At 38.3% G+C, this 26,441-nt stretch overlaps 1 protein-coding gene across 3 annotated transcripts in view; it reads right to left on the bottom strand.

Moving 5' to 3' along the window:
• LOC143274992 (transcription elongation regulator 1-like) overlaps positions 1-26,441 on the bottom strand; it is a 54,087-nt gene that overhangs the window by 6,641 nt on the left and 21,005 nt on the right. For all 3 annotated transcript variants that reach the window (XM_076579039.1, XM_076579045.1, XM_076579055.1), the window contains exons 10-19: positions 26,079-26,218; positions 24,763-24,811; positions 23,725-23,887; positions 22,969-23,177; positions 21,058-21,208; positions 11,741-11,908; positions 10,737-10,922; positions 8,970-9,146; positions 4,597-4,680; positions 3,894-3,994 (exon numbers count right to left, since the gene is read on the bottom strand). In XM_076579039.1, coding sequence (XP_076435154.1) covers positions 3,894-3,994; positions 4,597-4,680; positions 8,970-9,146; positions 10,737-10,922; positions 11,741-11,908; positions 21,058-21,208; positions 22,969-23,177; positions 23,725-23,887; positions 24,763-24,811; positions 26,079-26,218 — 1,428 coding nt within the window. The remainder of the gene's footprint in view (positions 1-3,893; positions 3,995-4,596; positions 4,681-8,969; positions 9,147-10,736; positions 10,923-11,740; positions 11,909-21,057; positions 21,209-22,968; positions 23,178-23,724; positions 23,888-24,762; positions 24,812-26,078; positions 26,219-26,441) is intronic.

Raw genomic sequence — 26,441 nt, 5'->3', positions numbered from 1 at the left:
CAGCTAAGACATCTCCTGGATTCATCATGCCTCGGCATAAGCAAGGAAAGAGACGATTGCACTTGATAGCTGCTGCAAAAGCAAAATGGGCCAAATGTGATGCGGCAGCGACTGAAAGCATGGCTTCGAAGAAACCTTCGACATCAGACTCTGATAAAAGTGCGTCGAGAAGAAAGATCGAAATCATGAACCCTGTCGCATATAATGGTGAGGTGGAAGACCAGAACTGGACTTTGCTACACGTTTTCCAGCTGACCAGACTGATGAGTGACCTGAGTTGCCCAGAGTGCGGAGAAACGGGACTGTCAGTCAGTGTGCGAGAGAGGGAGAAAGCTGGTTTTGCGGCAAAGCTTGCCATGTGCTGCGATGGCTGTGGTTATGAAAAGTGCGAATTCTCATCCCCACGAACTGGATTCAATGACAAAAAGAATACAGGTTTTGAAGTAAACAACAGGATGACCATGCTGAGCCATGAACTGGGAGGCAGCTACACTACTCTTCAAACCTTCAGCACTGTCATGGGACTACCAGGCATGCATTTGAAAACTTTCCAGGCCCATGACAAGAAAGTAACAGGTATGTTTGTGAGGTTTTTTTGATGGTTAAAAAAATCTTTATCTTTAACTGTGCAGTACAGATACACACAAGTGTGCACACATCCCTGCACTGATAACCACTAGTGAAACATTACACTGTCAACCACTGAATCAGTCACTCAGGCAAAGTTTTGCTTGTTCAGTCTTGACTATGATCCATGTGTGTGTGTGTGTGTGTGTGTGTTTGTTTGTTTGTGTGTGTGTGGTGTGTGTGTGTGTGTGTGTGTGTGTGTGTGTGTGTGTTCATGAATGGGTGAATGCATGTATATCAGTTATGTGTGTAAATTATGCACAGTGTGTGTGTGTGTGTGTGTGTGTGTGTGTGTGTGTGTGTGTGTGTGTGATTGCAATATTATATATTTATGTATGTGTATATGTGTATGTGTGTGTGATATTTAGACTCATCACCTGAGGAAGGAAAGTAAACTATGTAAATGATATAGTTGTGAGCACAGCACAAATATCTCACAAACATTATGCATTTTTCAGCTGCTGAAATTGAATCAGGGTCAACACTCTTAGAACACACGGCAGCTACAATCCAGCAGGCGTATGCAGAGACCGATGAAGACCTGCAGGGGGCACTGGATAAAGGTGAAAATCCAGTCATCAATATCAGTGTTTCATATGATGGAACAAGGCAAAAGAGAGGATTCACATCACTGTATGGAACGCCACCCTACGACGTCTCAACAACCAAGAGGAGGAGGCCAGGGATCCAGATGCCTACCAAGCAGGAGGACACTAGCTTGTAAGTACCCCCTTCCACTGTGCTCTCCAAAACTGCTCTCATATCAGGAGTATGGGAAAGCCAGACCACTGGAATGTGTCTGCCAATCTGTGTAAACCATTTCACGTTCTTTGTGAATTTGTCATCATGTGAGCTGTGAACTGGATTATTATTGGCCACAAAACACTTCAATTTCAACTTCTTCTCTTACCTGGTGGTTGCTGTGCTGTGGATTGACATGCTGGGTGAGTAAGTTGTACTCTTTTACCACTTGTGCTAAACAACACTCAGCCAGTAAAGTTTCTTTCTTCTTTCTCCGTTTTCTGGGTTTTCTGTTTTTCGCACTCTACGCACATTTCAAATGGCTAAAACTTTCACAAAAATAAACACAGAGCCTTAAAATTTGGCATGGTGCTTCTTTAAAGTATGGTGCTTAAAAGTACGCATTGCTTTTTTGAAACAAAATGTATAGTTATGTTTTATTTGAATTTTATTTAGAACAATCGGTGCAATATAACTGCGTTGACCAAAACAAATTCTCAAAAATATAAATTTGTCATTACATCAAAAAGCTATCCGTACTTTTATAGATATTAACATTCCTAAACTAGATCAGAAAACAGATTTTGGCTAAGTGCAACTGAAAAAAAGCCTTAGGCTTTTAAAAATTTTTGTTTGGCAGCCATCTTGGACTGTTTCCATGGCAACCGGAGGTCCAAACACCAAAAAAAGAATAGTTTTGAACTTCCCAGTAAATATACTTTCAAAGTGTAATACATTTTAAATTAAGGCAACAAACACCTCTGATATGAACTTTACTGTAGTGTCTGGCCTTAAGGCACAAAACTTCATATATCTGTTCTCAATTTATTCCTTTCACTGCCAGGGAAATAAGATTTAAGTGAAATCTGTTTGCCTAGTTTTTTTTTTTTAAATAACAAAAACGGGTATATATTTTCTAAAAATCATCTGCCCTTTGTTATTGGAGAAAGACCCATAAAAGCATATATTTTCTGAAAGGTAAATGAATTAAGAATGCTTATCACATGTTTTCCAATTTTGTATTTTTCCAAAGACATACACTTGTTTTGATTTTCATCAGGTGTTCAAAGTGTCCATTAGGAACATTTGTCTGGTCATTTGCACAGTAATAACTTTTCAAGACAAATGGATAATAACTGTTCACACAAATTATACTGTAACAACCACAATGATAAAGAGAGAGAGAGAGAGAGAGACAAATTTACATATCATTTTTTGTGACAACTCTAAGTGATAACAACATAGATCTGATTGTCCAGTCCTTTCAGTCAAATCGGTTTTCTGGGAAAAAAAAAATCATCATGCCCATCAGTAAAGACAGACCCAAGAACTGTTTCATTTCAAACACATTTGTATCTGTCAATGCTGATAGTGTAGAGTACTTTTTCTGCCTGCCTTGATTTGCCTGTAGCTGTTGGAGTGTCAGCTGTGCAGGCACATTGGTTTTCTGTACAGATTTCTGTTTTAGATTATCACCAACAAAAAGAGAGAAAAAGTCTATGCAGTCTGTTTTGTGTGGGTCTTTTTTTCAATCCACTGTAATGAGTGAAGTCGGATATCACAGGCTGAATGTTGTTTGTTGATCCCTCAAACACAATATGGCCATGGCCCCCTCCTCTCCCCCATTCCTGACCTTTGTCCAGTAACCCTTATTATTTCTACCTCTAGACCTCCCCTGCATTGGCTCAGTGCCAAAAATGTCGCTTACACTGTGTACTGCTGCTATTTCGGTCGCGTTACTGTCAAGCATATGGGCAGATCTGTACAGCTGGCGTCACTCACTGTTTGGTTAATCTTCTAGTGTCTTCATTGCTTCCTTTATTTTCCATTGGATTCTCAGATAAAATTCATCACTGTCTTCTTTTTCTAGTTGACCCTTCAATTCTTTCTGAGCATCAGCTAAACAAAGCAATTTTGGTTGTTTTGGTTTTACCACAATCACAGAGCTTTAGTCAAGTGTCCCCATTTTGCAGAACTTCTAATGAGTGAGTCAAAACACAGCAAGTAACCCAACCAAACTGTTCAAATAAAGGACTACCTCATGACGTAAATGGGGTTTCTTGCTGTCAAAAGCATCTAGAAAAATTCCCTAAGCTAAAGCTACCAGTGTTTCTGTCAATGAACTCAATAAAACCAAAGAAAAGTCTGAATATTTCCATGATGAGTTATCTAGTCACTATGGTAGTGACAAGTTATCTCGTCATACAGGCAGCCTTGGGGTAAAGAAATTTAATCTGCTGAAAGGACAGTTTAAAATAAAACTATCATTCTTTAAACTCAATAATTCCACAGTTTAGACCAAAAGTATTCCTCAAACTTGTTAGTCAGCAACACATCTACAATCTAAACAAGACACATCTGATGGCTGTTATTTCTGAAAGAATGCTTGTGCTTTAAGTTCAAAATCTTACGCATATGCATGTACACACACTAACTACGCTTTCACATCTGTATTCATGTACACAAATTTTCTTTGCATCATATTCAATCATGCTCCCTTAAAAACTGAACAAAACACCACTGACCTGAATGTGATTGCTTTTGTTTCCTTCAGCAGCTCTCTGAATTCTGTCTTTGCACTGACAAACTTTTCACTCATGTATTCGTTGTATTCTTTCTCTCGTTTCTGGAAACAAACCATGCACTCACTTGAACTCAAGGTTTCTTCTGCCAGAATAATCAGAATTATTATCAGTCTCTTTCATTCATCTTTATCTTCTCCTTTTTTGCACACAAACTTAAAAAAATAAAATAAAATAAATAAATAAATAAATAAATTTTTAAGGCAATCAATCCTCCCCTTGCTCTCTTCCCTGCTTCCTACTACAGTGTGAAAAATCAACCTTCATACAAGGCTTCTGGCATCCAGAAACAATTTGTGATATTCACCTTATTCATGTAAGATTTTGTTAACTTCTAATCTTGCAGACCTATATTCTGAAAAAACAATAACTATGATTACAAGATTAAAAAAACAAACAAAAAAAACAAAAAAACACACACACACAAAAACAGAAGATTGCTTGGCTTATTAAGATTCATAAATGTACTGTTCTGAGCCTGAAACGGAACTTAGCCAAACTCTGAAATACAAAGACATACAGAAACATGTAGCCTAGAATGGTTCAAACATTATTTGTTTAAGTATATTTCTTAAATGTACAAATGTGGACACAAGATGCCATGCCCCTCAGAAGAAACAAGGTATCATTAACATAAAATACATACCCTGTCACTGGATGAGAACTTTGAGTAACGTGGATCCTCCTTGATCATCTTCTTCACCTCCTTCCATGTGGACGTCAAGGAAATCTAATGAAGCAAAAAAAAAAACAAAAAAAAACCCAAAAAAACACAGTATGTCAATGAAATCTAGTGTATTTGATGCCATAACAGAGACAACAAACTACTAGTGACTGGAATCATGACTGTTTTTTCTAATCATTCTTTGGTTGTTGTGGTTAAATATACCACTGGTTTGACAAGTTACACCAGTATGTAGCAGACTGGTGTATTTCTAAACTTAGGACATCAAAAGAAAACTTGAATTCCATTGGTTAAAAAAGCTAATATTCCAAAGGTGCGCACATATAGTCTGGAAAACGTAAATCAAACAGAATTTTACTGCCTACTGAGCTGAGGAATTTACACCACTACTTTTCCAAGATTCAATCTGATTGTAAAAACTGTACAATAAATGTGTACACATATGTAGGAAAAGTATACAGGCATTTGGCAAAAAAACAAAAACAAACTTAACTCTTTCGTTCCTATTTTTCTATGAACCATTACCCCCCCTTGTTCCGAGATCCCTACCATTCGCATATTCCCTTCATTCCTGGATTTAGAGAAGAGAAAGAAAGTATGAAGCAGGATACTTATTTTGGAGGCTTACGGCAACGTGGCTCATTACAGTACACTGAGATGGTCATATACTGTTGTGTTCAGAATTGATGTGAGAAGTTGTCTGAGACCCTGTTGACACTATAGGGTGACATCTCTGGTGACAGGTGTAAAACAGGTGACTTTGGGGTCAAACACAATGCATACAAGTACGTACTACATGCAGGACAGTGTTTTGCTTGAAGAGTATGCACATCAAGCAGGTACTCACCAAGTAGTGCCTCATATGTATCTCAGTGCCACACTGCTAGTCATATCCACGAAAAACTGTCACAATTGTCACTACTATTGTCCTTATCACATGAATGATTTGAACTTTGTCTCAAAGAGAATATATGCCTTTCACTACACTAGCAGTCACTCAGCCAGAATCAGATCATTATCTACACTATTCTTGAACAAAAACTATTCAGAAACGATACTGTCTCTAAATACGCATGTCCATGTCACAATCATCACGTAATATGCCACACAAAGGTGACACGTGTGTGATATACCTTGAAGCAGTCTTGCCAGTTACTGCACAAGTATACACCATAATTTTCACACTTCTTACTTTTTAACTTTTCATCACCCGCTATCTGTGCTTCTGTAGCAACAGCTAATTGCACTCTCTCCTTGTCATTCATTTGAAACAGATCGAAATCATTATCTGATTGAGTGTTGTAAAACTCATCATCAGAAAACTGGTCAAAATCCGAACTTTCTACACATTCCGTTTTTCTGTGTCCGTGTGTCTACACAGCACAGCGGCAAGAATGTAGCGGCGCCCACTTTCCCACAGCCTATGGAGGGGTAAGGGGGTGTCTGGCATCCATTCCACTCATAAACACTGCCCTGCTAGTGACCCGGTCAAGGATAGATGACGAGCACTGATGGCGCGACTCGTGGGAATTTCAAAGCGCTTACTGCGAGAACCGATTTTCCGGGCTGCAGGAAGAAAAGGGGGAATTCTCTGCTGCACAGTTTTCCGGAATGAAGGGTAAAAATCATGTAAACCGGAAAACCATGCTGCAGGGATGAAAAAGTTAAATGTACCTTACCTTGATGGTGGCAATGTAAAACTTGCACATAAGCCAGATGTGTGAATGCAGTGTCTTTGTTTCATGTATAACTGTTTCTGTTTGTATTTTTGAAGTAATCATCCCTCGAGATTCTGTATTCATTTGGTCACATACACTAAATATTCAAAGTATTACACATAAAAAATTTTAAAAATCAAAATCAATTTCTTGGACTGAAGCACAAGTCACAAATCTGACCCAAAAGGGCCCCTGTCCATGTCCAAAGTTTTAAGGTGGACCACGGCATAGGTTTTTCACCAAAAATCATTAAAAAACGTGTTTTGGGATTATACTTGTATTTGGTCAAACAATTTCTCTTCTTTGCATTTCTGTCAACCATTTTGCTCAATTTGACCGATTTCATTGCAAATAAAATCATTTTCTGACCTGGGTGTGTGTGAAGTTTGAGCGAATGTGACAAAAAATTCAAAGTTTGCATCGATTTGGACAGCCTGGTGCTCGCGATCTGGTTTGGAAACCCCAACTTGTTTGGTATCAGTGTGAAGGTCATTCACCGGTCTGTCTTCTCATTGCCATTTCCTGTGGAAAATTCCACTCACGGGAACACACGAAGAGCAAATCCGAAGGAACCCGAGAGGCATTTTTTAGGGGTTGTGGCTGAGTCGAGGTTTCTGATTGGCTTGTCAGAGTAAAAAAATAGCCCATTGGCCCAATCGGTCATGTGACTTTTTCCAAGATGGCGTCTATTTTCTTCACGATTTCAATCGACACACCAGTTGCCTAAGATTTTGATCGAAATTTTCTACTAAAAGTCACGGACAATGCCAAGACACGCTGGAAAGAAGTTTAGGACTGTCTTTGCATTCGGCAAAAAGAAGAGAAAGCGTAAGATTACAACACAAGCTGAAAAAAAGTCTGCGGAAACCGCGACCGACTTAGCAGTGCCTTCGACATCGACCGGCGTCAGTGAAAGCACGCCGCTTCTCAGTTCGAAGAGAAAATTGGACGTTTTCACCAGAAAACATGCGTGTACGGGTGACAGTGACTCCAGTTCAGACGAATAACCACCATCAAAAAAAAGTGCATCAGTTCCCGAAGTACAACTTCGCTGGGGACAGCCACAGTCCTCACAGAACATCATCGTTGATGTGTCAACGTTGGACTGCTTGGTGTCGCCAGTTCATTGTGAAAAATGCATATCAAAGGTTTGTGGAAATTGATATAATAGTCTACAGATATATAATATTTAATATATATAACATAGTATTCTGTTTTGTTTCATTTCGTGAGTTTTTGTTACGTTTCATAGCAAAAAAAAAACAAAAAAAAAAGCCATCCGAATACCTTCTTTTTTGTGAGCCCATTGATTTACTTCTTTTTTTCTTTTTTTTTTCAAGTTCTTTGATTTTTGTTTTCAGAGGCACTTTTTATTTTTCTCAAGTATTGAAATACTTTTCCCAGTAATATTTCTGTGGATTTTTACTGAGTCTGACATACTGTTTGTGTGTGTGTGTAAAAAACTGTCAGTCTGAGTCTCTTTATTCTCTCTCAGTGTGTGTGTGTGTGTGTGTAAAAATATGTCAGTCTGAGTCTCTTCTCTCTCTCTCATTCTCTCTTGAACCTTCTATTCTCACACATTTGATTTCTTTTCAGGTCTCTGTATTTGAAGATGAGACAAAGAGGATGGTGTCAGCTCTCTCTCATTCTCTCTTGTACCTTCTATTCTCACACATTTGATTATTTTTTCCAGGTCTCTATATTTGAAGAGACAAGGAGGATGGGGTCAGCTGAACTGGAACTTGTGGCTGGGAGCAAAGCAGAGATGTTTGCAGAGAAATCAGATATGCTCAGGGTCAAAACAGCAACCAGAAAATCCTCTGACAGAGCAAAACAAAAGAGGAAAAAAATTGAAACTGTGAGACGTCGGGAACGTGAACATCGACGGGCAGATGAGGGAGAAGTATACGCCCCAGGAGCATTTTGAACAATCAAATAACTGAAAAAACTCTCTCTCACCACTTAGTGATATTGGCCAAGTGCTGTTTTCCTGTGTATTATTTTTTTTAGTGTGTAACTATGGGTTGTAGTTTGTGAGTTCTCAACACAATCTTTGAAGGCGTTTTTCTCAAAAGTTGAATTTCTGCTGCAGGTGCGTCAGTGGCCCACGTGTAACAATTGATACAGTGAAAATATTATCATAAAATTAGGCATACTGATGTAAAAATGTGTGCTGAGTGCAATGAGCATAGTTAGAACTCTCTACCTCTAGTAGTTTTTTTCATAGCAAGTGACTAAAGCGTAATAACGTGAATGCATAATTTTATGTGTTTTTGACAAGACAGAAAACAATGCTTGTGGACAATGGGCATCTGCTTTTGTGATCATTGCACTAAATGATGTCAAAACAAACTGTGGAAATGATGAGAATCATTATGTAATGCATGTGTTCAGTGCTGCAAATGGGCCAAATAACGTTATGTATTTTTATGATAAAATTATCATATCTTCATATCTGTTTGACTTATGATCTTCAAAGCACAGATATCTATATTAACATCCTGAGTATGTGTACCAAATTTCATGCAGATACCTTTAGTAGTTCCTGAGAAACAAAAATTAGCTAAAAATGACGCAGTGGTCCACCTTAAGGAAAACAGAGCAGCCAGCACTGACCTCAGTCTCATCCAGAAGCTTGTGGAACATGTCTTTGTTCCTCTTAGTCAGGTTCTCCAGGTGGGCCTCAAACAGTTTCTCCTTCTCCTCCTTGTCTAGCTGATCGGCTAGGTCCCACCGATGGTCTTTGCGCAGCTGTTTTCGGGTTTCACGCCATGTCGACTCACAGTTACGTACCTGTCAGACAAACAGGTTGCACACTTAACATTCTTCTGGACATTTTCTGACAACACAATTCAAAAATCAATTTGCCCCCCCCCCCCCCCCCCCCCAAAAAAAAAAACCCACCAAAAAAACAAGCAGCAGCACTGTGCTAACTTTCATCACAAGTATGGAAAACTGCACACATGTACACATTCTTCTTCTTCGCTTGTGGGCTGCAACTCCCACGTTCACTTGTATGTACACAAGTGGACTTTTTTGTGTATGACCGTTTTTACCCCACAGCCATACTCCGTTTTCAGGGGTGTGCATGCTGGGTATGTCCTTGTTTCCATAACCCACCGAACGCCAACATGGATTACAGAATCTTTAATGTGCATATCTGATCTGCTTGCGTATACACACAATGGGGGTTCAGTCACTGGCAATTCTGCACATATGTTGACCTGGGAGATTAGAAAAATCTCCACCCTTCACCCACCAGGCGACGTTACTGAAATTCAAACCCGAGACACTCATTGAAAGTCCACCTTAATCACTCGGCTATTGCGTCCATCATGTACACATTCAAAATATGGGTGTACAACATAACCAAAGCGTGCAAATGGAAAGACAAGTGTGCATGTTTTTGAACATGTGTGCACACGTGCATGTGGGTGTGTCTGTGTGTGCATGTGTACAAGCACGTCTTTGAGTGGCTGTGATTATGTCAAGTTAAGGTTGGTGTGAGCCAGCACACCCATGCATGTAAATGACAAGCTAGAACTGAACTTCAGGCCGACTTCATTTTCCAGCAGAAAAATGTTCACCATGAACCTTTAACTAGGTACAAAACACAAATTATTTCACACAAAAAAATTCTATTTTTCCAGAACATCATCATTCCTGCAACTTGATAACACGATTTTTTTTAATTAAAAAAAAAAAAGAAAGAAGAAGTAGTAAAGAAAGAAAAAAATATGCTGAATGTGACTTTTAATCAAGAAGTCATGGCAGTGTGTGTGTCTGTCAGAGAGAAAGAGAACAGTGATGTGTATTTGGGCATGTGTGTCTGTCCAGTTAAAAAAAGAGAAGAATTTGATGTTAAATCTTACAGATCATATGAAATAGATCTAAAAAAAAGTTTTCTTCAAATTTAATTATTGCTGTACCCCATTTTAAAGGCCTTGCTCAGCTGAATACAAATCATTTTATTTCATAAAAATAGCCTGACAAATGAAGAAACTGCAGCTGTTGCTATTCTGACAAATTTTGCCGTGTGAGAATTTGCAAAAAACAACAACTGGATATTATAGCTCAATATCAATAAAACGATCAGGTAATAAAACATGGTACAGTATATGAGACCAACATAATTTTTGTGTTGGAATGTTTGTTTTGACTTTTTTAATCTAAGCTTGTTTCAACTTTGTTTTAACAGAATTTATATATATTTTAAAAAGGTTGCCAGTACCTACTTTAACATCCATGTTCATGTGTTGGTTTCAAATAGCAATAAATTCTGCTGCCCAAATTCTTGTACTTCACATCAAACAAACAAAAAACTTTTCAAATTCTTCATACCAACACCTTTTATGCCCCATGTCCAACCAGCTAAAGACCCACCAGATCAGCAAGAAGAGCGTTGAAGTGCTGGATCGCCTCATCCTTCTTGTGCTGTTCCCTTTCCTTGTCACGCTCACGCAGCGAGGATGACAGAGTGCGCTGCACCTCCTCTTCCCTCTTCTTGATGCTCGCTTCAATGCGCTCCTGCTTCTCTCGCTCTTTTCTGTCCTCATCCTCAGAATCCAACTGTGGATGATCATCAACAAATAATTCAGACTTAGGTTCAGTACATTCAACTGTGCCTGCAATGTTTTCTGTGCAATTATAAACGAAGTACATGTTATGTTTTTCTTAAACTGTCAATATGAATAAAGATAAAAAGTAGATGATGTATGAACTACAACTAGGTAAGAAACTGACTGAGAAATGTTCCCAGAAAGTCAATCTGCACTGTATCTAAGACAAACATGAACAGGCATGTTTCTAAGATCATCATCTGAACTGCAACTGGCAGAGAATAAAAAGAAATCTGGAATGCAAATGGTAAAGTAAATAAACTGCAACAACTGTGACAATAATAATGGACAGAGGTCTGAACTTCAAATTTGATTAAAATGAACAGTGGTCTGAAGTGCAACTGAAAGTGGACAGTAGTAAAGTGTTCTCAAGCATGTTCAGAGTCAATAGTCTGCCTGTTCACCAAGAACTGTCATGACTCTAGTTCTGGAATATTCTGAAATCTTGACTACCCATCCTATACAATGAAATAAACAGAAAGCAAATTCACACTGAAGGTATGAGTGCTAGATTATTTGGAGACTAAAGGCTTTAAAAAAAATAATTAAAAAAAAAAAAATCCATTCACAATTAGTTTCCAGCCCCTTACCCAAGTCTGACTGGAGATCCAAGAAGCCTTCTCCCCACCTCTCCCACTCCCTTTGCTGCTGCACAAGCTATTTACAATCATCCAGCTTATCTTGATTTTCTTAAAACAAATGTTGTGATGTCTTCAAAGTAAAAGCTACATCATCAATGCCACTATCATGTACAGGCATGTAACTTACTTCTTCAATATTTTTTATGTAATCCTTGAACCAATCCTCCCGACGGGAACTGCTGTCAACCGCTTCATAGCGCGGGTCACTGCTGATCTTTTTCTTGACCTCACTCCAGCGTGAATGACGATCCAGTCCTGGTGTTTCTTTCAGCAGTTTGAGGAAATCCCCTTTGAGCTAGAAAAGGCACAAAACAAAAACAGAACATCCATCAGGTTACCAGGAACAGAAATGAAACCATGGAACTACCTGAAACAAGAAGCACTTCAGGTTGCAATGAACTTGACAAATTAACACAACAATGGCTAAAGGAAAGAAAGCCATAATTTGATCACATGACCATTCAGTAACTTAGCATTGGGTTTTTCAATGGAAATAGTATAAAGAAACAATCATTGCTTCACAATGTCTTTTTTTTTTCCTTTTTTTTTTTCTTTTTTTTTTTTTGACACAATAATCAAATAGACCCCTTTCTTTTCACCCATTGCTGTGACATAAATTAAAAACAAGCTGCACTGTTTAGTTTTTGTCTTTATTTTAATGTTCATAGCTGAGTATTAATAATATACTCATTTCAAAATAACAACTCAAGATATTCACTTCAATTTTAAGGTTTTACTCATCTAAATATTTCCTCTAGTATAATCAAGCAACATTTTCTTGTTTCCAAAATTCTGAAAAGTACTCAATCATAAATTTTCACTCCAACATTGACCTTGATAAAAAGGCAGCAAATGATGTTCAACAAGAATATCATCACTGTGAGACTTGCCACCAGGAACATCCAAGGCAATGGGGACAAAAATGTAGGCCCATACTGTGTAATTTAAAAACAGCAGAATACAATGTTCATCTGCATCTTTGATGAAGCAATCCCTTGTTTAAAGCCTGTTTACTATATGCAGTGTCACAGGACAGTTTTCATAAATCAATAAACAGCTAAGTATTTACAAATTTGTCATCACAATGAAACATATACATGTATCTTTTCATACATTGCCTATGTTCCTACTGACAAGTTTCTTCTGACTGTGCTGGTGCATATATATGTTTGCATGAATGCTGATATAAATGTGTGACTGCATATGCATGTTCTTTGGCGCTTGTGTGCATGCATGTCCGAAAGTGCATGCAAATGAGACAAGACAGCCAAAAACAGTCTCTGTACATGTGTATAAAAGAGAAGGCAGTTATGTACACATGTATGCACATGTGAAAATATTATGTAATGTTGCCACTCTAAAAATGACACACATACATGACATTTGTCAACTGACAGTACAGACAATAATACAAAAACAAGACTATGACAGAAGAGAGAGAGATAAAGACAGACAGGCAGCAGACAGACAAGCAGAGACAGAGACAGAACCAAGGAAAACAGATACAACATGGCACACAAAACAAAAGCATCAAATATCCATTGATGCATCCACGTGAATGAAAAAACAAACAAAAAACTCTGGTTTGACTGTGTGTCTGTGTAGTAACATGTTAAGTAAAAGGACAACATGCCATATAAAATGATACATTTAAAAAAAGTAAAACTTTGCAATTCATCTACTACAGAACCAAATATTAATCTAAAAATCTAACACGTTCTGTAAATTTTTACATCCAATTCACCAAAGTGGACAACTTTTATCTGTCTTTCTTCATTTTCTGTTAAACCAAAAGCAAGGTTTCCCACAATATGGCCAGAATTAATGAAAGGCAATTCAATATATATATATATATATATATATATATATATATATATAAGGGAGGGGGTGGGGTCTGGGAAGGAGGGAGAGAAAGGTGCATCATTTTTTAAACAAACTTCACAGAAGCAGCTGTGTGTGTCCTTCACCTCTGGATAAACAGGTTGTTGAAGAGCGCAAAGAGAAAATGGTGACTACAACAAAAATACAGAGAACAATATCATCTCGCTAATCTCACCACCTAAAAAGTAATATAACATTGATCAGCAGCCAATGATTTGTGATCTTTCTCTGCTTCAGTCCCTTTTCCATCTCAGCCAGCTCCTCTGCCCTGTCAAATCCAACCAAATTCTATATATAAGTTATTGCCTGTCCAATCACAAGAGACTGTCACACCATTTTCACTTTTAAAAAATAGCATGCGTTTTTGGGTTTTTTTGGGTTTTTTTTTTTTGGTAAACGACCGACCATACTTCTATGCAAATAATTTTCTTGAAAAAAGGAAAATCATTTGTTCAAAATCTCATCTAACATGTACATGATGTCTACTTTTCTGTAATTTGAGTATGTGTGCATGTGCATATATGTGTATGTGAACACACACTTCCTATAATGGCTGCTACTGGCAAGTTTGTGGCACTGCAAATTGTACAAATGTACATAAACCTGAATTTTACATTCGGAGATCCAATTCTAAACCTTGCTTTTAGTTCAACTGTTTATCAAGTAGTTTTTCTAAAGTCTGGATATCCACTGCATATCCATTAACATGATGCAGTTTTACAGCAGTGTGTGTTGTGTGTGTGTGTGTGTGTGTGTGTGCGTGTGCGTGTGTGTGTCTGGAAAACATTTAAATATATCATAAGTTGTAAATATATTGTTCAACATCTAACAGAAACATCTAGGATTTCTCCTTTTATGCTCTTTCAGAACTGTTTCATTTAAATGCATTTTCTTTTTAAACATTCATTCATTTACCTCAAAAGTAATAAAATAAATAAAATAACTGAATAAAAATCTGATAATATATTTGTATAATACATTATTCCACTGTTTACAAAGACTAAGTGACAACTGGTATGGGGATTTATAACAATGTGTCAAGTATATCTCATATACATGATCCAACAACAGGTTAAAAATTTATGATTTAACTATTTAAGCTGGATACTAAGAAAGCAATCATATACCCGGTTCTTCAGTGATTTTGGCTTTTGTGCCGTACGAAGCGATGCAAAAGAGGAAGCAAGTTCCAAAAGGGTACGCAACTTCCTTTCAACCTCCTTGACAACTTGTCACCCGTTCTCTCTTCATGGGACACAAAGTCAGTACACCTCCAATTAAACAATGTGTAAGGAGAGGGAAATGAGAGAAAGAAACAGATAGACGAATGTGAAAGACAGAGACAGCAAACTATCATTGTGGTGATTCTTGAGAGAAACCTGTTGATCTTATCATAACATGGGGGAAAAGGTTTCTTTCAAAATGAAATGGTCTTCTGATTAACTGCATGTACCACCAAAATATTCAAGCGCCACTTCCAAGATAAAAATTTGTCTGCTGAAAAAATTGGGGCACTGTTTCATAAGGGAGGCAGGGTCCACTTTAGATAAGCCAAGCCGTCATCTTATATTTAACATGACAGTAACTAACCTCCAGGTCACAGGCCAACACCTGAAACCTTGACAGCCAGCAGGAATTATAGCATCACAGGATGCTTGTCAACATTTAGCAAAACACAATAGTAACAATATCAACAGATGTCTGACAACTATGTGCTGCCTATATGAGGATGCTTGTCAACATTTTGCAAAACACAATAGTAACAATATCAACAGATGTCTGACAACTATGTGCTGCCTATATGTGTTTACGTGGGTGCAGCCAAAAGTCCTTTGATACTCTACCTCTACACAGTAACTCAGCTGGTGTGGATGGAAAGTGCACTGCACATGCCATAACATTCTTAAAAACATCCTGCAATTACATACAGATTGAGGAACAGATGCAGAGACACAATTGTTACTGTCTGTGTCACAGATGCAACTGACTGAAAACAGCTCTACATCTGTGCCCACCAAGCAGAAATTACCTCACAATTCCACTTACAACGCACTGTTTTGGCAACAAGAACTGACAGATCATACTAACGAGTTTCTACATCTAATACCACCTAATTTTTTATCCATAGGCACAGCCACTGTATTTCAGTATATCAATACTAATCTAGAAGAGCTACCAATTTTTGCTTGGGAGAGCAGCGCTTGAATATCCAGCAGTAGTACTGACCAAGAGCAATGAAAACTTACAATCCAAATCAATCAGGTTGACAGTATTTGTCACACATGACAATTTTCTTTCACAAATATAAACATACATATCTCAATATGCCATAGACAAAGCTAAATGCTTCAGATTTATTATTATCTAAGAATCACTGAAACCAACAAAAATTTGGAAAGTGGAACAAACACAACCGAAGGCTAAGAACTTTAATTTTGTTAAAGGTGCTTTAACTAGTGAGGCACCATGTAGGGGTGATCATGATCATCACTTCCAAAGGAAGGGTGCCAGCGGAGCCTGGCCAAGCAAAGGGCTTTGGAAGGAGTGGTACTGTGTGGAACAAGCTGTTAGGGTTCACATCTATACATGCCTGCTCAGGCCACACAGCCCAGCCTCCCAGTCACACAGCACTGACAAAGGCCGCTACACCCCTGAAATCCATGTCAGCCACCTCAACCGTAGGCATGGAGCAATGCTGGCCCACTGCTTTTATTTATCCTGGCAAATTGCTGCAAATGCCAAATTTCACCCTACTCATGGTCAGACCGATTGACACCTCCCGGTAACAGACCATCAAACAAAACAAAAAAACATATATTACAAAAAATAACAAAATATTACTAACAAATATGATAAGAACATGAAAGAAAAATAAAAAATGTCCAACAGTGTACTGCATTGATAGACACTGACTAATGCCCTCTCCCCAAACCAACCAGCCAATAACTTTTTATTTTTTATTTTTCATAACTCTTCTACCATATTCACACTACTAAATGCTGCTTTCTTTAACATCTATGCTGGTAACAAATGCAACCCTGTGTTTACTTCCTAACTCTCCCACACACATCCAAGAATGCCAGCTAGACACTGTGCTTTGCATGAAGTTCTTTTTGAACATACTGCTCGACTGACACTGTGTCAAATTGCTGAGAATTATTCCAAACAGTCATTGTAGCAAATCAGGTAGTGTGCTGCACCAATCGATACCAATGATCTCCCAAGCCCATGTTTTAAATCCTGACACAACCCAGTTAGTAAAGGGAGGAGATTTTCCCCACCTGATACACAGACCTGTCTTTTTTAATTCAGATTTGCTGATGCCTCATCCTATTTCATGTGTATAAACTTAACAAATCAAACACAGATGTTAAACATCCCATTATGTAATGGAGGTTATATTAACAGTAACACACCCAGCATACACTGTCAGCACAAATGAAGCATTGGTTCCTGAAGTGTAAGGCTTAAAACAGCTGATATGCCACCCACTTGTTGAGATCCATAAATGAGGTAGTGTATTCCACGAAGAGAGGAGATAATGCTAACATGATAAAACTATGTATTCCACGAAGAGAGGAGATAATGCTAACATGATAAAACTATATCAAATTTAGTTGCAAAGCACAGTGTCAGTCTGTCACATAAACATGGCTTTCAAAACATATAAAAATTTCATTCACAGTAGACATCTGATAGCAAATTAAAAAAATTAAAGCAAGCCAATCAGCTTTTCTCTGAGATACAGAGGTAGCATAATTTCTACCTGTTCTATTTAAAGTAGAAATAAATAAAACAGACAGAGAGGCAAACAGACAGATGCACACATTGACAGTAAACAGATACTGATTGAGATAGACAGGCAGATACAAGCACACAGATATCGATTGAGATAGGCAGATAAAAGCACAGTCAGACTGAACAGACACTGAGTGAGACAGACAGGCAGATAAACCGACAGACCGAACAGATACTGTGAAAGACAGACTGATATAAGCACACACTGACAGACAATGAGCAAATACAGACTGAGACAGGCAGGCAGATTTGATGAGAAACACATCATACTGAAGATGAACTTTTCTACGGATCACAACATAATTTCATTCTCTTAAACTTAAAGAACTAAAGAGTGTCAACAACAAAAATTCTCCTGGAAAAGAAAAGACCACAATAAAAGAAAATGACCATAAATGATAATGGATACAAAACTTTTAACATTTCTTGTCCACTTAAAGTTATCAAAGGTACAGTGGAATTCACCTATAACAACCCTAGGTTGAAAAAATTGCAATAAGAAACTATTCCTTTTTTCTTCTCTCTCTCTCTCTCTCTTCTTTTTTCCCTCTCTCTCTTGACTAAACACTTAAAGAATCAATGAATCTGTCTACCATGAAATTCATGCTGCAGCAGCTATTTTGTTTTCCTAGAAATACAAAATGTGAGTATGAAATCAGGAATTACTAAACATGAAAATGGAGAAACTGTCAGAAGCTGCCACACTACACATACAGACACTTACAAGTTACATGGCCATAAAATGACAACTGACTCAGGACCAGTTGAATACTTTCAAACAATTATTTTTTCTGTTTGCTTTATTTTTATATCCAAACAAGAGAAATGTGCATGAAGTGATTAACGCAGTGTGGTCACCATAGCTGAACTATTTCCAAAATATAATGCACTTGAAAACACACAATTCTCTATCAACCTCAGCTTGTTATAATCTGAATCCACTGTCTACTAATTAACTAGTCATTAATTTGAAGCTGAATGTTCTGTATTTTTCAAGTTGTAAACTGGAAGAAAAAACAAGGACCAATCAATAATAAGCTGTTTCAATCTCAGCCAAAAAGCTTCACCAGTCTCTCAGAATACAGTTACAAAACAAAGACTGGACAAAGGCTTTATGAAGTCTGCAGAAACATCAAGAGAAAAACGTGTTGAATGTCTGTCAAAAGTTAAAAAAAAAAAACAAAAAAAAAACATCTTCATCAGCAGAGAATTTGCCAGCACCTTTGCCATCCTTCATGACCAAACAACACATCCAAATAATGATCATACACTGAGAACTGGTTGGCTTTACTGAAAACAATGCCATTACCTCCATGGACAACTACCAGAACATTACTCACTTCTGGAACATTTGCTCAAGCTCAGTGCATGTTCAGCAAAAGCATCAAACATTCAGAGATAAATTAATATAAAATACTAATAAAGGTTAACATAAAAGGCTAATTAATATAAAGAAGTTCTCGATCATGAAACACTTCTACTTCCAAGGCATCTTTATCCCAACTGTGTGTGCCCACATGCACTAAGTGCGCACTTACTCACGTCAAGAAGAATGCATGGCATGCATGCACTATGTTCAGTACAACAAATATATTCTTCTGCTGATAACTTTGCATTTAGATTACATCCACAAAGATGTGTCACTGAGTGAGTGAGTATGACTGAGTGTTTATTTGTACATGCATCCACACACATGCATGCATGTGTATGTGTACATAGAAGTATCATCACTATTATAGACTCAATACGTGTATGTGTTCATTCATGTCTAAGTGTTTGTAGAACCTCCTGTAACAAAACAAAAGATCATGTCTGTTATAAAAGAGATAATTCTAACTTTCCACTTCCTTTACATGTGAAAAAGTCTTATGTTACTTACAGGGAACTTTTTTTGTCTCTGCCATTCTCAAAACAAAGCATTTCTGTCCCTTCCTGAAGCCTTCTGCAGGCACAAGCCAAAGACGCTTGCTTTCAAGTTATTATTTATGCATCTCACTTGTGAAAGATCTGGTAGAAGCACTCTCCACAATCCTGCTTTCAGGTTTTTGCAAATACGTTAACTTCTGGTCCAGCAGATCAAACAACACTCCTTATTTCTCTGCTCTCCCTTAAGGGGGAATTGTATACTTTATCAGGCTTTCCCACTGCAAGTCTTAATTGTTGTACTTGTAGAAGGTTTAACAGGCAATTTGTATTTTTCTAGTGCTACTGCATATTGTTCTGCAACTGTAAGCCCTTGCCCCAAAGATTTCAGAATCTTTCTCTGTACAGTCTTGCCAAACACCTGTCTGACAGGCAGATTATTTCCTTCCAACTTATCCCTTCCCCCCATCTCTCTTCATGCTTTGTACCTGCTGAAGGCCCTGGGACAAGAGCAAAGGCTGTTAAGTTAAACTAAAGTGACAATCAACTGAGAATCAGTGTATTTTCCATTAATGAAAATATCAGGTTTTTCACTGAAACCATTACAAAACATATCACTCTAAGTTTCATACTCACCAAATGCTGTGAGGAAAAAAAATCAGCTAAGTTTCATAACAAAGTTTCAAATCATGCCACTATTTCTATTCTATGGCAATTTACAAGAAGACACACAGTACAAATAAACCACTGCACTTTCCTTGAGCAAATGAACTGATTGTTAGATTTTTTTTCAGTCCATGTTGATTGACAGCTCTAAGACCCCCAAACCCCCTTCCATTCCTAATCACTCAAAGACTCACTTTATTCAGAGATGGGATTTAAGAAATTTGGAAATTTCCTGAATAGATCTGGGAGTCAATAATGGTCAGGTGACAAAGAATGAAGTTTCATCACAATTTTAACAGTGAAGTGTCCCTTTCTAGCTATCTTAAGGATTTTAAAATATTTTCAAACAGATAAATAAAAAGACATGTTTGCCACAATATTCTTCATCATTTAAAAATGTGGAACGATGATGCATACAATTTCCACATTTTCCAGAATTCAGGGAATTTCCTGTAAAATCCCGTCCCTGTTAATTGGCAGAACTACCTGTATCAGTCAAGTATAAGAAGGAAATCTGCTGGGTTTTTTTTTTTCTTTTTACATAGCAAAATAATACACTAATACTGCCATTTCATGTCACAGTTATGAACTATTTCTATTCTATTGTAAATGAGAAGTGCAGGCATGTGTGCATGTGTGTCCGTGCTTGTGTTGTGTATGCATGTGTCCCTGTGTGTGTCCCTCTGTGTGTGTGCGTGTGTGTGTGTGTGTGTGAATGTCTACCTGCCTGCAAATGTGTGTGCATGTGAGGGTGAACCAGAACAAGGGTGATACAGAGAAACAGGCACACACATACACACACAAAAAGACAGACAGAGAAAAAGCAACATATACATAGCAAAGTGGGAAAAGAATGTGAGAGAGACTGAGTGTGGCAGACAATAAATCCATCAGACACAAACAGATGGACAAGATGGACATGATAATGACAAAGAATGGGTGCCAACAGACCTGAAACAGGCAAGAGTGAGTAGAACTGATGTACAGACACACAGACTGATCAGAAATAGGGAGATTCAAAAAGGAGATGAAAAGCAACACTGAATGACAGCAAGAAACAGACAGGCAAGGGAATATGAGGGAACTGCTGAAAAACTACAATCTAAATACAAAAGTCTCCATATTCTCTCTTATTCTCTCATTCCTTTAACAAATTAAAACACTAAAGTGAGTCTTTGACAGCCAACCAGTTCTCCACATAAAACCCCTGCAATAAGAGTGGTCAATGTTACCTACCTTCTCACGCTGACTCGACTTCTCTTCTTTCTCCCGACGTCGCACCTCAGCCACGAAGTCTGTAAAGATGGACTCTCGCTCCCTCATCTTATCAATGCCCTTGAACCTGTCATCTTTACCATACTTGGCTGCAAAGTCGCTGAAGGAGGACCTGTAGTTTGTGGGGAAGCAAGAAAAAGGACAACATGATTCATCATCTGAAGATCAGTTGTGTTTACAATGATATGCATGCGTCAATTTCCAAGTTGCAATCAATCTGGGAAGAAAAACAATGGTTCTGAGTATCCAACCTTGCAGCTAGAGAAGTACTTTCTAGACTCCCATGCAATAGCTACTTCATGAAGAACAGAATTTTCTGAACAGATAAAAAAAACAACACACACACACAAAAAAGCATAAGATTAAAAGTAAAGAGGAAAGCATTTTTGTCACTGCTAAAATTGCTAAGTATTCGTTGTGAAGCTTCCCATTTGTTTTCAATTCAAGTTCAAAAGCACTCATAATGCTATTGCTGTGACAAAGCTGGGTGGGAAGGAAATGGAAGGGAGTAAAAATAACACACAAATCATGACTGGTTCAGAGAAATACACTAAGAAAAAGGAGGGGGGTAAAAATCACATATAGACAGGACGGATTCAGAGAAGTGTACTTTGGAAAAGGTTACCAGGTAAAAATTACATACATATCATTCCTGGTTCAGAGAAACAATATAATTTCCAAATACAGAGCTCCCACTAGGGAAAATAAAATATCCCTGAAATTCTTCTACATTTTCACCATCACAGCTTCAGTAGTGTCTCACAGCAATATTCCCAATTATTACTCTAACTTAGCAAATAAAACTTCAGTTCAGTTGCTTTTACAACTTTCACTTGTATGTGTGTGTGTGTGTCTAAAAAATGTGTGTTTTTAAGGAATGTATTTCTTTTTAATCTAAGCATTATTTACTTGATATTTTTATTGTTTGGTGGATCATGCTTTTTATTCATTCTGTGAACGCATTGGATTGAGCTGTTGTAATGTTTTAGGTTATGTTTATATCTGGCTCGATGATGTAAGGCGTTTTGAGCAGCATTGGTACTGGATATCGTGCTACAGAAATGTTATGAATTATTATTATTATTATTTCTTGCTTCCAGATTTTGTTAACATTCAAATTTTGCAAACAATAAAGTCCAGTGTCTAAGCAATGAAATATTCAATTCTGCAACCACAGCAAAGTTGTATCAGTTTAGTAAACAGATTTGGAAGTTCACCTCTGCATACCCTCTTTCACTTATCTATCTTTCAGCACATATCTGAAAACTGTGAGTGTTCCATCAATCATTCTAAATTTGACATGGTCCATCAATGCCCGAACACCTCCACTGTCATACCGCACATCCATGTGACAAAGTGAACTGTATGCTTTCCCTGCTACCTCCACCAAGCATTGAGTGGTGTATCTTCCAATTATTGGTCCAACCATTATCAGGACAACTTGTTTGTACAGCTCTCGTCTATGATTTTAACTTTTGCAGTAACTTGCCGACGCACGATGTAAGAGTGTGACATTTTCCCCTTGCTTTTGAATTCAACCTATTCAACAAAATAGTGACCACCTGCTCTTGCAAAACAGATTTTTACACGTCAGCATCATCTGCTAGCACACACAACTACTGCTTCAAGGATCCAACTATCAGTTTTTTTCCTTTTTTTTTGATGAAATTTTTGCACTGAAAATTTGTTCGTTTTGTTTTGTTGAATCTCATATTTACTTTTCACAGAAATCCGCAAATTCATGGTAAAGTGGGAGCCCTGCAAATAGGACTTTTGACTTGAACCGATGTGCAATGAAAAGCTTTAAAAAAAGAAGAAAAAGGTCTTATCAGTATTTATAATTCTTTTAGATCATGCATAAATATTACTCACTTCCCATGAAGATTTGACTCTTCCAGAAGCTGCCGGAAGATCTCCTTTTTCTCCTTCAGTTTTCGGTGTTTCTCTCTGCGCTCCTCCTCTGCTCGCTCCTTCACATACTGTTCAAATACCTGTTTACGCTCCTTCGAAGTGAGCAGCAGGTAGCGCTGATCAAACACAATTTTGTGAAGTTCCTTCTCCCAGGTTGAGAAGGCAGACACCTGATGACACACACATGGAAGTAATAAATGGTTTAAGAAAATATTTAGGCCACCCCTTTCACAAAAGCAGACTTATATACCACAGGAAGGCAACAATACTTTAGCTTGAAAACGAACCTGCATCAAAGGAAACAATGTTGACAAAAATATGATGAATGGAAATTTCAAAATATAATAAATCTTTTTTTCTTTTCTTTTTTATGAAAAAATACAAATAGACATTTTAGGGACAGGAAAGTTTTGTATATCTGTACAAATAAATTTCAGTGCATTGACCTGAAACAATTCTGATAAATGGCTTGGCTAGAAGATTGGCCAAACAAGTTTTCTGATCAACAAATCATATCTGTTAATACCAAGAATCTGTGTCACCTTTCCAACAATAAAATACCCAGTGCAAGGAGAAATGAACTGATAAATCATATTAGTAATTACGTTGCCCAGCTGCTGATGGTTTTCAAAATACAGAACCTGTTCAGCTCTTATGGCTGCCAGAACTTATGCATTCACATACAAACACACACACCACACAGAAATATAAACTGACCTCCTTCTCTGCCAGCATGTCCCTGAACTGCTTCATGCGAAGCTCCAGTGGGACGACCGCTCGCTGCCTGGCAGCCTGGACCTCTGCCTCCATGGCCGCCTCCTTGCTGTTGTCAATCTGCTTCGGGGCATCCTTCTTGTCTTCCGCTTCCTCCTTGTCCAACCTGCACGCCCCTTGCACCAGTCACTGCCTCTTCTTTCTACCATCCATAAGTCACTGCTATTTCCTTCCCTCTAATCATTCAATGCCTCTTCTTTCAACCATCCATAAGTCACTGCTGTTTCCTTCCCTCTCACCAGTCACTGCTTCTCCTTTCTACCATCCATAAGTCACTGCTGTTTCCTTTCCTTTCACCAGTCACTGCCTCTCCTTTCTACCATCCATAAGACACTGCTGTTTCCTTTCCTTTCACCAGTCACTGCCTCTCCTTTCTACCATCCATAAGTCACTGCTGTTTCCTTTCCTTTCACCAGTCACTGCTTCTCCTTTCTACCATCCATAAGTCACTGCTGTTTCCTTTCCTTTCACCAGTCACTGCCTCTCCTTTCTACCATCCATAAGACACTGCTGTTTCCTTTCCTTTCACCAGTCACTGCCTCTCCTTTCTACCATCCATAAGACACTGCTGTTTCCTTTCCTTTCACCAGTCACTGCCTCTCCTTTCTATCATCCAGAAGACACTGCTATTTCCTGCCTCTCCTTTCTACCATCTATGTCACTGCTATTTCCATCATCAGTGAGTGGAAGAGACTGTGTGAGACAATATATGACTCTTTGCAGGGTTCCCACAGATGTTGTCAATGTCTTTCTTGAATGGCAGTGGTCAAGGGTTTTATCAAAATTATAAGACTTTTCAAGACCCTGAAGTGCAAAACATTTTTCTGCAACATCCAGCCATGGGTATTGTTCTCTCATTTTTCAAAGACTCCCAGATTTCCATCACTCTTAAGAACCCTGTCTTTGAAATCCAAAATTTACATTTGGTAGAGGAATAAACACAACAGATCTTACATGTTTTTAAACAACAAAAGCACTCACTTCTTCCGCTTGGCTGCTGGCTCATCTGAGTCCTCTTCCTTCTCCTTCTCTGTAACAAACCATAGGCAACAATCCCTTGAGAAAAATGTCAGCATGAACCAATCAGTTTTTAACACTATTGTATTGTATTGTAATGTATTGCATTGCATTGTATTTCTCTTTTTTATCACAACAGATTCTCTGTGTGAAATTCGGGCTGCTCTCCCCAGGGAGAGCACGTCGCTACACTGATAGCGCCACCCATTTTTCCTGCGTGCAGTTTTTTTTATTTGTTTTTCTTATCGAAGTGGATTTTTCTAAAGCATTTTGCCAGGAACAACCCTTTTGTTGCCATGGTTTCTTTAACGTGCGCTAAGTGCATGCTGCACACGGGACCTTGGTTTATCGTCTCATCCGAATGACTAGTGTCCAGACCACCACTCAAGGTCTAGTGGAGGAGGAGAAAATATCGGTGGCTGAGCCGTGATTCGAACCAGCGCGCTAAGATTCTCTTGCTTCCTAGGTGGACACGTTACCAAAAGGCCATTACTCCACTTTGTATCAGACTTCAGCTTTGAACCTTCCACATGCAGTCCACGGGTTTGAACCTTCGACATGCAGGTCAAAGTCTATCACAGTGAACAGAAATTCTTGAAACTTTTTTTCTCCCCCAAGCTGAGCCATGAAGTTTTTATTTACTGGGACAGCTAGATGGAATACATTGGAATTAGCTGTCCTTGAGCTCTCCAAGGAAATAAAATAGATTTTAAAACAATTTTTGTGAGCAAATATTGTCAGCGCACATGGTAATTCCTTTTCAAGCCATGGACTGAAATCACAAATATATTAGCTCCAATTTAACTATACACCCTGTGGATCATTCAGGGTTCAGCAAATTCTAGAATCATTGCAGGATAGCACCTCACACCTTCATACACATGCTATCCAGCGTTGTATAAAAAACCACATGATTTGTAATTTTCTTCTGTAATAATGATGAGTGATGACAATGATAAAAGACGACTCCTATGGGGATCCATTTAGCTTTGGGATTGTGTGAGAAGGCTGTACTCTTCATTTCCTTCCAATCCTATCCCAGTGTCTACCATGCTCAACAGATGCAGATATCTGCAGTGTTTGTCAGGAAAATTGAACAATGCTACCAAAGTTTTATCCATGAAGTGGATGACCCTGGACTGTGTGGTACAAGTCTTCCCATTTAAGTCCACAGCACTTAAGGTAGGAACCAACTACCAACTGAAAAATCACACCTGTGATTTGACTGGGAAAGAAAATTCTCCCAGTTGTCAGTCCACGATGCTAACCACTTAACTTACCGGGGCTGCCGTCAGGTTTTCCCTGAATCAGCTTGTCCACATCAGGCCGTCCCTGAAGCTCCTCTGGTTTCTCCCAAACCGACGCTCGCTGGCTGGGGTTGTAGAAGAACACTCGTCCATCACCAGTCCACACCACGCACCTGTCAGGGAGCAAAGATGAAGCCAATAACTGCTCCGTTATGTTGCCTGTCCAATGACAACTGGCAAAGCACACACTGACAAGCAATATCAGCAAATAATACCATCTCCAAACCTATGAACAACAGGTAAAAAGTACTGAGAAGAAGACAAATTTATCTCTTGAATTTGAAGAACATTTTACCTTCCTTTTTTTGAGATCTGCAAAGAGACAAGAATGTTCTT

The sequence above is a fragment of the Babylonia areolata genome, chromosome 2 (genome assembly GCF_041734735.1).
Source record: "Babylonia areolata isolate BAREFJ2019XMU chromosome 2, ASM4173473v1, whole genome shotgun sequence".
NCBI classification, from domain to species: domain Eukaryota; kingdom Metazoa; phylum Mollusca; class Gastropoda; order Neogastropoda; family Buccinidae; genus Babylonia; species Babylonia areolata.
This window is presented reverse-complemented; position numbering and strand designations above follow the sequence as displayed.